The sequence below is a fragment of the Mesoplodon densirostris genome, chromosome 19 (genome assembly GCF_025265405.1).
Source record: "Mesoplodon densirostris isolate mMesDen1 chromosome 19, mMesDen1 primary haplotype, whole genome shotgun sequence".
Classification (NCBI taxonomy): domain Eukaryota; kingdom Metazoa; phylum Chordata; class Mammalia; order Artiodactyla; family Ziphiidae; genus Mesoplodon; species Mesoplodon densirostris.
This window is the reverse complement of record NC_082679.1, coordinates 53496379-53508976: the sequence shown is the minus strand read 5'-3', so window position 1 is coordinate 53508976 and position 12598 is coordinate 53496379. Positions and strand designations below refer to the sequence as shown.

General features: G+C 46.2%; 1 protein-coding gene across 4 annotated transcripts in view; it reads left to right on the top strand.

Moving 5' to 3' along the window:
- Window positions 1–12598, top strand: part of WDR59 (WD repeat domain 59) — a 107935-nt gene that overhangs the window by 12806 nt on the left and 82531 nt on the right. For all 4 annotated transcript variants that reach the window (XM_060084564.1, XM_060084563.1, XM_060084562.1 and 1 more), the window contains exons 3-6: window positions 4716–4851; window positions 8930–9015; window positions 10124–10204; window positions 12398–12435. In XM_060084564.1, the coding sequence (XP_059940547.1) occupies window positions 4716–4851; window positions 8930–9015; window positions 10124–10204; window positions 12398–12435 (341 nt within the window). The remainder of the gene's footprint in view (window positions 1–4715; window positions 4852–8929; window positions 9016–10123; window positions 10205–12397; window positions 12436–12598) is intronic.

Here is a 12598-nt window from a genome sequence, read left to right as displayed (position 1 = left end):
TTCGATTTCATCATGAAGAAGTTGAACTACATAATTTCTGTAGTGTCTTCTGGTTCAAAATTAAGATTCTGGCAATTAAGGTCCCTGCATTTGCTAATCATCCTAACATTGTACCAGTATGATAACATTTAATGGTCAGAGTCCCTTTCCTTTCATGTTGCTCTAGATTACTACCTCTCAGATTTAGCTATATGTTCATTAACTTAGTTGTTTATGAACCCATTCATAAAATGAAGTGTTTCCTATTAACTTCATTATTTTATTTTGAAATCATGTTTTAAATTACTTTTAAATAACACCATAGCAAACATTAATTCCAAAGGATATACCATGGAAAGTGAGTTTCTCTCCTACCTCTGACTCCACTCCCCAGAGACAGTTATCGATACCATTTTCCTGTGTCACCCTGAATGCGTAGATAGGAAAAATTGATGTGTCTCTTTTCTGCCCCTGCCAAACTCACTTTTTTAAAAAATAGCTTTATCGAGATATAATTCACATACCATGCAATTCACCCCTTTTTAAAAAAATTTTATTTATTTTATTTATTTTTGGCTGCATTGGGTCTTCGTTGCTGTGAGTGGGATTTGTCTAGTTGTGGAGAGCAGGGGCTGCTCTTCATTGCGGTGCACGGGCTTCTCACTGTGGTGGCTTCTCTTGTTGCAGAGCACGGGCTCTAGGTGTGCGGGCTTCAGTAGTTGTGGCACGTGGGCTCAGTAGTTGTGGCTCGCGGGCTCTAGAGTGCAGGCTCAGTAGTTGTGGTGCACAGGCTTAGTTGCTCCGCGGCATGTGGGATCTTCCCGGACCAGGGCTCAAACCCATGTCCCCTGCATTGGCAGACAGACACAGACACTGTGCCACCAGGGAAGCCCCAATTCACCCATTTAAATGTACAAGTCAGTGGTTTTTTGGTACTTGTTATTAATTTCCTAGTCAGTTTTTAAACCTCTTTTTTTTTTTTTAAATCAAGGAAATGCCTATACATAGTTTGAAAAGTCAAGTAACATTACAAGGCTTATATTGTCAGTCAGCAGAATCCCACCTCACCTTTTTTTTTTTTAATTAATTAATTTATTTGTTTTTTTTATTTTTGGCTGTGTTGGGCCTTTGTTGCCGTGCATGGGCTTTCCCTAGTTGAGGCAATCAGGGGCTACTCTTCCTTGGGGTGTGCAGGCTTCTCATTGTCGTGGCTTCGCTTGTTGCACAGCATGGGCTCTAGCATGCAGGCTCAGTAGTTGTGGCTCACGGGCTTAGTTGCTCCACAGCGTATGGGTCTTAATGGGCCAGCGATCGAACCCGTGTCCCCTGCATTGGCAGGTGGATTCTCAATCACTGCACCACCAGGGAAGCCCCCCACCTCACCTTTTTCCCCACCCTGATCTCACTCACCAGAGGCAACCAGTTAAGACTCTTCAGCTATTTATTTTGGATTGCCTCTATTTTTCCAAGTGGTATACTACATACACTGCTGTATCTTGATTTATCCATCATAGATATTCAAATTGACTTCTTACAGTAGATGATGAGTATTTAGCACTTTTACTTCGGTTGTGAGTCCCTTATGTATATATACCTGGCCTTCCCCTTCCTTCCAATGTAGTCATATAACAATTGTTGGGTTAAATCAGTATTTGGGGTTCTTTTTCTCAGAGTTATTGTCAAGAGGTCCTATGCCATTCTGATTCTGGACTCTGTATGTGACCTATTTTTTCTCTTTGGAGAAATCCTATCTTTGTCCCTAGTGTTATCTTTACCTCTTGTGTGTGTGAAATTTTCACTGTGACCGCTTTGGTATGTGTCTTTTTTCATTCATTGTGCTGGGCACTTAGGGGGACCCTCCTCCCCTTTTTGACATTATTACCTGTTTTATCTAAACAAATAGAAAAATAACATATACTTGGCATTATGTAGCCATATTAACAACCCATAAAATACTTTCAGGTGCCCTGGAATAACTGTATCTCAAACGTTAGATTTCTCAGTATTGACTGATATGGATATTGTCATTTGTAGCATTCTAGGAGAGAACGGGATTATATAACTGGAAATCATGCAAGTGTTCTTGTTCTGATGTGTTCTTAGACATGCATACGTCCATATTATTTTTCAACATGATCTTGAAGTTCACCATTTCATTTTCTTATATTGAACTTTAAAATATGTGTTGTAAGGTGTATGCTTAAGTGAACAGCTCAAATAAATTTACAAATATGTACACCCATATGGTCACCATTCAAATTAAAATAACGACTAATTTTTAGCACGTGGCAGGGCCCTTTCAGTCTGGAAATCTGTGTCTTTTAGTTTGGAGAAATTTTCCTGCATTACGTCTTTGATAGTTTTCCTCATTCTTTGTGGAGCTCCTCTTAGTGTACATTGGATATCCTGTATGGATTCTCTTCTGAACTTTTGGTCTTTTTGTCTTTCTGTTTTGCATTCTGGGAGTTTTCTTCAGCTTTAACTTCCAACCCTTCTGTCAGGTTTTAAAATTTCAACTATAACTCTAGTTTCCAAGAGCTCTTGTTCTCTGTTCTTTAAATTGTCTCCTTTCATGTCTCTGAGAATATTAATTCTAGGTTTTCTCCTTTCCTCTGTGCTGCCCATTTCCTTTTTTTCCTTTTGGCTGTGTTGGTCTCTGTCTTTCAAGTTTCCTGCTGTGACTGATGCTCACGGGCTCTCTGTGAATATTAAAGAGTGAGTGGGGCCTCCCTGGTGGCGCAAGTGGTTGGGAGTCCGCCTGCCGATGCAGGGGATGCGGGTTCGTGCCCCGGTCTGGGAGGATCCCATATGCCGCGGAGCGGCTGGGCCCGTGAGCCATGGCCGCTGGGCCTGCGCATCCGGAGCCTGTGCTCCGCAACGGGAGAGGCCACAACAGTGAGAGGCCCACATACCGCAAAAAGAAAAAAAAAAAAAAAGAGTGAGTGGAATCTCTGTTTACGTATGCAGTGGTGGCACCCACTGCAGGGAGATCAGGTGGGAACCAGGCCCTGTTGTTGGAGGGTGCCCAGATGTCATCCTCTCCAGGGCTTTGTTGTTGTTGTTGTTTTGTTCACTTTCGTTCTTTCTTGGGCTGCTCACTTCCTCCTGAGAAGAATCCGCTTGTCATTAGTCACCATCTGAAGACTAAAAGCCATGTGTTGTGAGTTCTGAGCAGGGGAAGAGGCCTGAGGGTCTCACCCTCCACTTCCTGCCCTGTTTTGAGCACAGCAGCTCTCGCTCACCCCCTGCTGTGCCTCTTGTCCCAGGCCCAGGGCTCCTCTGAGGTAGTTTCTCTTCCTCTGCAGCTCCTGCGGGCCTGGATTCCACAGTGTGAACCAGCTCGCTCTGCAGGCACTTGGGTGCTGGTTGTCTTTCCTCTAGATCAGTTACCATTTTTCTGTCGGCTTTCCGTTTCCTCTCTCATTTTCTTTGTGGGTTTCCGCCTTTTATGTTTTCACTCTTATTCTAGTGGGTCTTCAGTGGGGGATGAAGACAAACATGTTATGTCCAATCAGGCATGTTTATCCTGAAGTGCCCACCTCCTGCTGTTCTGCATTTGCCCTGTACTGTCTCTGATTTCCCCTGTTGAAAAACACGCCATATATATAGTGCTTGGCCTTTGCCCTGTTTTCATTCTAATGGGAAATGCCGGCCTGCCTGCCATAGGATCAGATGATTCCTTAGGAAGAGGTCAGAGTTTCTAGGTCTTTGTACTATGCCAACTTTCTCAGAAGCCCCAGAAATTCTCTTAATTTGTGTCTTACCTGTGCTTCCCTTCTCTCTTAATCCATCCCTCCTAGGGTTTCTGCTAGAGTTCTACATGCCATTTTTATTTCCACTTCCTGTCTGTTCTGAGCAGGGACAGTTAATCTTTTTCTTCATTATCGAGCCCACCTGTCCTTGCCGACTCCCGGGGGCTTGGAGCGCTCCCCAACAAAGAACTGCTGATGGCTGCTGAAGAGGTTGATACACATACCAAGGATTTTTTTCTTAAAACAGAAGGAAAATAGGTGAACAAAGGACATCACCGTTTTCAGATCCTTTATATTGATTGGCACCTTGAACATTATTGGCACTTATTATTATTTTCATTATTATTATTTTTTGGTTATTGTTTCCCCTTCTGATAGTGTTAATTTAGTTCCCATCACCAAGTAGTCAACTTGCACGGGAATTTGAGATTTTCTCAAATTATTTGGCTAAGTGATAAGCGAGGTGTTTAATTTTACACACGTTTATTGCATGCAAAGCACTGTGCCTAGTGATGAGGGACATACAAAGATATTCAAGACATGGTCCATACCCCAAACACTCAGTCGGTTTGGGACAGGAACCTTTACGTTAGCAGTTCTGCTACAGAGATAAGTGCTGTACTGTAGTCCAAATGCAAACTGTGTCATGGGAGTCGTGTGGAAGCAGCTATGATCCTAACTGGGGGATTGGAAAAGCCTGGGAGAGGGCTGGGTGGAGCTGAATCTGGTGGAGGAGGTCAGACTTCCATGGATATGGGAGGGAGGACCATCTCTAGAGACAGATCTCACAGGGAGTATGGCTCCCGCTTGCCCAGCAGCCACGAGTTACTCTTGTCACTTGTATGCCTTTCAGAGTGGATAAATGTCATGTACATCTGGGGATTTTTTGAGCACTGCTTGCGAACCGTATGTTATTCCAAATGTGCTTTTCTATCTTAGTGCTAATGCTGTTCTGTTTTCATAATGTTGTTGTTGTTTTCCTAGCCGCCGATTCCTATACATCGTCAGTCTAGATGCCCCCTTCGAAGGTCACCGAAAGATCTCACGCCAGAGCAAGTGGGACATCGGAGCCGTGCAGTGGAATCCTCATGACAGCTTCGCGCACTATTTTGCAGCCTCGGTGAGCTCATTCAAGGAGTACAGGAAAAGGCTTTTATTTATTTTTTTTATAAATTTATTTATTTATTTATGGCTGTGTTGGGTCTTCATTGCTGCGCGTGGGCTTTCTCTAGTTTTGGCGAGCGGGAGCCACTCTTTGTTGCGGTGCGCGGGCTTCTCATTGTGGTGGCTTCTCTTGTTGCGGAGCATGGGCTGTAGGTGCGCGGGCTTCAGTAGTTGTGGCGCATGGGCTCAGCAGTTGTGGCTTACGAGCTCTAGAGAGCAGGCTCAGTAGTTGTGGCGCACGGGCTTAGTTGCTCCGTGGCATATGGGATCTTGCTGGACCAGGGCTCAAACCCATGTCCCCTGCATTGGCAGGTGGATTCTTAACCACTGCGCCACCAGGGAAGCCCGGAAAAGTCTTTTAAATGTGAGAACTAGGCTGGTAGGTCTGTGTTCTACGTAGAGAAGAGAACATAATCGTCATTTCTCAGGCGGCAAAGAGGGGTTGCATGGTTCGAAAAGGAAGATGGAGGCAATTACAGATTTAAATGTACATGCAAAGAATTGGGGTACCATCGGTAATTCTAAGAATTGAATCCAGATTTGGAAAGGGAAACAGGTAGATACCTCTATGTCTATGTGTGGTAAGAAAGAACCTGTTTTCTGCATGAATGTAACTAGCCAGTGACTGAAAGAGGTTCTAAGGAAGGACCTGGTGAGCTGGTCTGGGGGCGACAGTCATTGCTTTCAGAGGGATCAGAAGATTCCATACACCCTTCCACTCAAAGGAAGGGATTCTTTTTTGATTGAATCCTGTTTATATGTGAATTCTTCCAGGGAAAAGATACATATGTTTCATTAGGCTTTTCAAGGGGTTCACAACTGAAAAAATATCTGGACTTAGATCATCTCTGGTATCCCTTGCCCGATTCTTTATCAGTGTTCTGTTCTCCTAGGACAATTAGAGACCTAAACCTCTGGCTCCTTTTGCTCTGGGCCGGGAGGGCAGTATTTGAAGGAGCCCTTCTCATCCTCCAGGGAATATGACCATTCGCAGTGCTGTCTGGGTCTGTTCTTACCAGGAATGACAGTCTGTGAGAGGAAAGCATCTCACAAAAGGAAGAAGAACACTGCTCTCAGCTTTAGAAGGAACAAAAAGCCGCTGTTCCCCGTCATTTCCAAAATAGAATCTGACTGTCTGCCTTTAACCAGGGACAATGACTAAAGTGGACCTGATTCCTGGGACTGTAGACAGGTCAGGCCAGATCATTCTTCGTGGTGGGGGCTGTCCTGTGCTTTGTAGGAAATTAGCAGCATCCCTGGCCCCTCCCTCACTAGATGCCAGTAGCATCCTCCCCCACCCCCATCGTGACAGCCAAAAATATCTCTAGGCATTGTCAGGTGTCCCCTGGGAAGCAAAGTCTCCCCTGATTGGGAACCACAGATTTAGGCTGACCCTTCAGTACTAGGCCCAAGTGGATTAATACTGCATGTGTTTGGGAGTGGCAAGAAAGAGCCTTATGTATTTATTTTTTTCAGACAATCATTTAAAGTGAACAATTCAGTATCATTTACTACATTCACAGTGTTATGTAACTGCCACCTTTATCTAGTTCCCAAACATTTCCATCACTCTAAAGGAAACCCCCTTACCATTAAGCAGTAATTCCCCCACCCCCAGCCCCTGGCCACCTCCAGTCTGTGTTCCATCTCTGGATTTAGCTATTCTGGATATTTCATATAAATGCGGTCATACCATACATGACCTTTTGTGTCTGGTTTCTTTATCCACGTCAGAGCATGTATCAGTACTTTACTCCTTTTTTATGGCTGAATAATATTCCATCATAGGGATACACCACATTTTGTCTGTTCATCCACTGATGGACATTTGGGCTGGCTATTATAAATAGTGCCGATAAGAACATGTACGTGCATGTACTTTTTTTTAAAAAAAGAAATTTATTTATTTATTTATTTAATTTATTTTGGCTGCATTGGGTCTTCATTGCTGTGCACAGGCTTTCTCTAGTTGCAGCGAGCAGGGGCTACTCTTTGTTGCAGTGTGCGGGCTTCTCATTGTGGTGGCTTCTCTTTTTGCAGAGCGCCGGCTCTAGGTGCGCAGGCTTCAGTAGTTGTGGCTCGCAAGCTCTAGAGCACAGGTTCAGTAGTTGTGGCGCACAGGCTTAGTTGTTCCGCAGCATGTGGGATCTTCCCGGGCTAGGGCTCACACCTGTGTCCCCTGAGCTGGCAGGTGGATTCTTAACCACTGTGCCACCAGGGAAGCCCTGTACATGTACTGTTTTGGGTACTCATTTTCACTTCTTTTGGGTATATTCCTAGGAGTGATTGAAAGGCTATGTGGTAAGTCTGTGTTTTACTTTTTGAGGAACCATCAAACTGTTTTCTGCAATGCACAAGACCGTTTTGCAGTCCCATCAGCAGTGCATCAGCATTGCATAGCAATGCACAATCCAGCCTCACCAAAATTTATTTCCTGTTTTTGTTTTTGTAATTTAAAAATTCTAGCCATCTTAGTGGGTATAAAGTGGTATCTCACTGTGGTTTTGATTTGCATTTCCCTAGTGACTAATGATGTTGAACGTCCCTTCATGTGCTGGCTGCCCATTTGTATATCATTTTTTGGAGATATGTTTATTCAAGTCCTTTGCTGATTTTTGAATTGGGTTGTTTGTCTTTTTGCTGTTGAGTTATAAGAGTCCTTTATGTATTCCTGATACTAGACCCTTATCAGTGACATTAGTTGCAAATATTTTCTCCAATTCTGTAGATTGTCTTTACTTTCTTGATAATGTCTTTTGATATGTAAAAGTTTTAATTTTGATGAAGTTCAATTTACTGATTTTTTTTTTTTCCCTTCATTGCTCTTGGTTGGAAGGCAAGCATTTTCAGGAGAAAGAGCTTTGGAGTAAGGCAAATCTGAGGTCAAGTCCCAGTTTCAACACTCACTGTTTTATCATGAGCACCCATCCAACTTTTGGAGCCTCAGTTGCCACACCTATGATGTGGGTGATGACACCCAGTGTGCAGTGTGATGGGAAAGAGCAGAGGGCAGGTTTCTTAAGGTTCCTAGTGCATAAACTGGCACTAGCAGACCCTGGAAATGGCTAGGAATGTTATTATAAGATAAGGGGGGGGCTTCCCTGGTGGCGCAGTGGTTGAGTGTCCGCCTGCTGCTGCAGGGGACATGGGTTCGTGCCCCGGTCCGGGAAGATCCCACGTGCCGCGGAGCGGCTGGGCCCGTGAGCCATGGCCGCTGAGCCTGCGCGTCCGGAGCCTGTACTCCGCAACGGGAGAGGCCACAACAGTGAGAGGCCCATATACCGCAAAAAAAAAAAAAGATTAGGGGGGCTTTTCTTTACACTCCTATTCCCATTGGAAGCTATTTTGAATCCTTACCTTTTGACAGGAAGCTTACCTATTTAGAATTGGAAACTGGCATTTCTGGATAAAAATCTCAGAGCTGTATACAACTGTCTGTCTCTGAGCTAAAATGAAAATCCATCATATATATATATATATATATATTAATTCAGAAATTATTAAATAGCCTGCTAATAGTAATTAGTCTATTAGTAATCTTTATCCATTTTCAGTGTGTTTCATGAACTCATGATATTTAGGGAGCATTTGCTGGCTTGTTTCTTTAAGAGAAATGTAGTTTGATTGAAGCTTTGTTTTTCTTCCTTTTCCTTATTGTAATTTTGGTTTCTTCCGGCCCATTTTCCCTGTGTCTTTCTGCTTAACCCTTAAAGAACTTCATATTTCAAGGAGTCTTCTATAATTTTGCCTTCTAGGACACCCTTTTAGTGGTGATTCTGTTTTCTTTCTCATGCATGTGTTTTTTCAAAGTGTGGTAGGTGGACTCCAGGCATTTGATGGTGGGAAGGGTGAGCTGAGAACATGGAGTGTGGCAGCAGCTGGGGAGATGGGTGTGTGACCCTTAGGGCAGGAACGTCATTCCTCTGATGGTTGGGGGCGGCTCCATAACCCATAGCTCACGTGCTCACGAGTGTGTCTGTAGCCTTAGTTCAGCTGTAACTGTTCAAGATGGGTTTCCCCTTGTCTCTTTTCAGAGCAACCAACGGGTCGACCTGTATAAGTGGAAAGACGGCAGTGGGGAAATTGGCACGACCTTACAAGGCCACACTCGTGTCATCAGGTAGGCACAGCCCTCCACTGCTCCCTGGCCTGTCTCACTTTGTCACAGTCCCTCGGGAAGTGAAACAAAGACATCATCCCCCTCCAGGCTTGACCCTCTGTGTTGCATTGGCCCCAGGTGGCTGCTGCGTCCTTAGCAGTCCTGAAGTGATGGTCTTTGCAGCGAGGAACAGCCGGTGTTTAGGAGCCAGCATCCCTGTAGCTGTTAACCCCGATCCCAGGAGACACTTAGGTACAGCCTGGTCCAGAATAAAGGGTTAGAGCTGTTTGCTGCAGGAGGGAGATGAACTTACGCCCACAGAATCCCCCAGCTCACGGTCGGCAGTGCCCTGGAGCACAGAGACCTTGGGGGCCAGCCCTTTGCTCTCTGTCCAGCCACAGTGGGGCACCACGTGGAGCTCCTGCATTATAGTCTGTTACCCACATGCCCAGTTGCTCGTGGCCTTCCAGCTGGCTTCTGGAATGTTCCTGGATCCATCCTTTCCTTGGGTCACTGTTTCTGGGTGGGGAAAACTTCTTGTGAGAAGTAGCAGCAGGAAGTGTGGGAGTGGTGAAGCTGACGTGGGAGGTGATGGGAAAGGCCAGAACCCCCGGCCTGTGTTAACTGTTTGTGTAGCAAGTGCCTTTCAAGGAGTGAGGACGTGGGTGGGGAGGACCAGAGGCCTGCTTGCCCTCCTTGAAAGCTGTGTGGCAACACGGCAGTTTGCCAGTGCTTTAAAGATGTTGAGTTTACTCAAGGTACCTGTGGTTGAGTGTGATTTAAAAAACGATGTCAACAATCACGTGGGTTTTTTTTCTTTGTTTTGTCTTAGTTTGCGCACATGCATGTATGTGCGCTTTTGTGTGTGTATGTGTTTTAAATTGAAATGCTCTGTTTCTTTTGGTTTGGAGGAGCAGATGGTAACCAGGGAAGGACCTGAAAGTTTCCTTCAGAGCTTGGTTAAGTCTTCTTTCCCAAAGAACTTTGGAGATTCCCAGCCTAACCATGTTCAGGGGCCCATTAACAGTGACTTTCTGAAGCCAATAGAAATGAAATCTGCGAATGCTTTGGAAATGGACTCTGAATTTTTTCTCTTCGTTGTTGTCCTGTTTATTCCTTGTGTTTCCAGTGACTTGGACTGGGCAGTGTTTGAGCCAGATCTCCTGGTCACCAGCTCTGTGGACACCTACATCTACATTTGGGATATCAAGTAAGAACCATTAAGAGGCATAACCCCTTGGCTGTGGGATGATCTGGGACCTTTGTTTTAGAGATCGGGTATCTTAATCTGGTTTTCCCTAGATGCAGACAGACCCTGAGACGAGGAGACCTTGCAGATACATTGCTTAGGAGGGGACAGAACTGCTGGTGGGGTTGGGAAGAGAGACAGGGTCGGGAAGGCCACACAAAGAGGGCACCTCATCTACTTGGGTACCACCGTGAACAGGTGGAGCTTGGTCTTACTGGGAATGCTAGGGGCTGGTGTACCACTCCCTCCTCAGAGGTGTTCCCCTCCGAGGGCTGAGGAAGCGGGGGCGCCATCCACTGTCAGTCATTGGTTGAAGGCTGTCCCCGGGGGCCTCAGCTCCCTGGCACTTCAGGCCCATCACAGAGGTTTGCAAAACGGGCTTCAGCAGCCAGGGAAATCCCGTTGTCAGAGAACCACAGATTCTGGCATTTGGAAGTCAGGCTGGAGTTTCCTGAAGTGGCAGGGGACGGTGGGGGCATTCTGATGTGTACAGACACACACGTGCTGCAGCGAGCAGTGCTCCAGGACAGCTGCTTTGCTCTTGGTGACGCTTCACTTCCCCTCTGGAAAGGGGGCTGAGAGCCACCTCGTAGAGCAACTCTCCGAGGAGCGAAGAGCGGAGGAGCGCCCAGCCCAGGGCCTGGCGCGTCCTAAGTAATTAATAAACATCCATTCCCGTTTCTCTTTGTCAAGCAGATTCCTTTCCCCGTAACCGTTAACTAGAGGGCCTGTGGCCTGTGGAGTCCCCAGGACAGGACACCCTCTCCCCAGCCAGGCCACTCTGCTCCCAAATGGCAGTGACTCTGTGATGCTTTACACTGAAAGGTAAACTGTGGGCAGAGGACAAGCCAGGGATTGAGGTTTGACTGGCCAGACAGACCAGGGAAAGGGATCCTCAGGGAGTAAGGATGTGCACAGCTGACTTCACCTGCATCCCATGCAGGTTAGCGCTTCCAAGGTGACAGGTCTAAGGGCAGCGCCAGAGGAGGGAGAAGGAGCAGAAAATCCAGGGGAAGTGGAAGAGAGGGGCTCTTAACGAGCAAACAGCCTCCTGGGAGCTCTGGGGCAAGGGTCCCTCATTTACATGAAACAGTTGTTTTCATAATTTAAAGACTGAAAGACACTTGAACTGACTTGCCTTCTCAGGTCTTCTGAACAGTAAGCCAGGGCTGCAGATTTGCCTTGTCTGGCCCTCCTAGCCCTAGGGGGCTGCCCAGTTCTGTCATTTTGACCATTCGTGGTGAACGGTTGAGTCTCCCATTGTATCCAGGAGTAGTTTAAAAAAAAAATAAAATCGTGGTAAAAGCCACAAAGCAAAATTTACCATCTTAATCATTTTTAAGTGTGCGGTTCAGTAGTGTTAAGTATATTCACATTGTTGTGCAACAAAGCTCCAGAACTTTTTCATCCTGCAGAACTGAAAATCTGTACCCGTTAACCAACTCCCCGTTTCCCCCTCCTTTCAGTCCCTGCAGCCACCACTCTACTTTCTGTCTCTATGAATTTGACGACTCTAGGTACCACGTGTAAGTGGAATCATACAGTGTTTGTCCTTTTGTGACTGACTTACGTCACTTAGTATAATGTCCTCAGGGGGCATCCATGTTGTAGCACGTGACAGAATTGCTTTCCTTTTTAAGGTCTAATCACAATCCATTGTATGTAAAGACAATAGGGTATTTATCTGTTCATCAGTCGTGGACCCTTAGGTTGCTTCTACCTCTTGGCTGTTGGGAACATCCAGAGTAGTTTTCCAGTCCACCTTGGCAATGCTGTTGGTTCTTGCAGAATTACGCCTCCACGACTGTCCCGTTGTTCCACAGGAGAAATGACACCAGGAAGGGGTTCCTTTGGCTCCCTCCACCCCCGCATCAGAGTCACCCAGGCCACGCCAGGTCGTGTAACTTGTTCTCTGTGGATACAACTGTATAATTGGAAATTCAGACTTAGCCTCTCAGCTGAAGAGGCTGAGAAAGTTCATCTCCCTGGAGAGAGACAGGCTTCTCTTTACACTACTTTTTAAGGCCCTCACATTCCCACTGAAGTCCAAGAACCCACTGAAAGGAAAGTGAAGAAATGCGAGCAGCGGGAGAAAGGCACCAGGTGGATGGGGGCAGGTGAACGGGCATTTGACTTGTGACTCTTATGTTTCAGAGATACACGGAAGCCGACCGTTGCGCTGTCTGCTGTAGGTGAGTGGACGCCCCCCGCCACCCCCGGCGGCCTGCATTCCCTTCCTTCCACTGCTTCGCTCCCACTGACCCTCCGTCCCCCATGCCCCGGGCTCTGTCCACGGTCGTGTGGACCTGTAAGGTCCACATCACAGGGCCCTGCTCCCGCTCCTCTCAGAAGTTA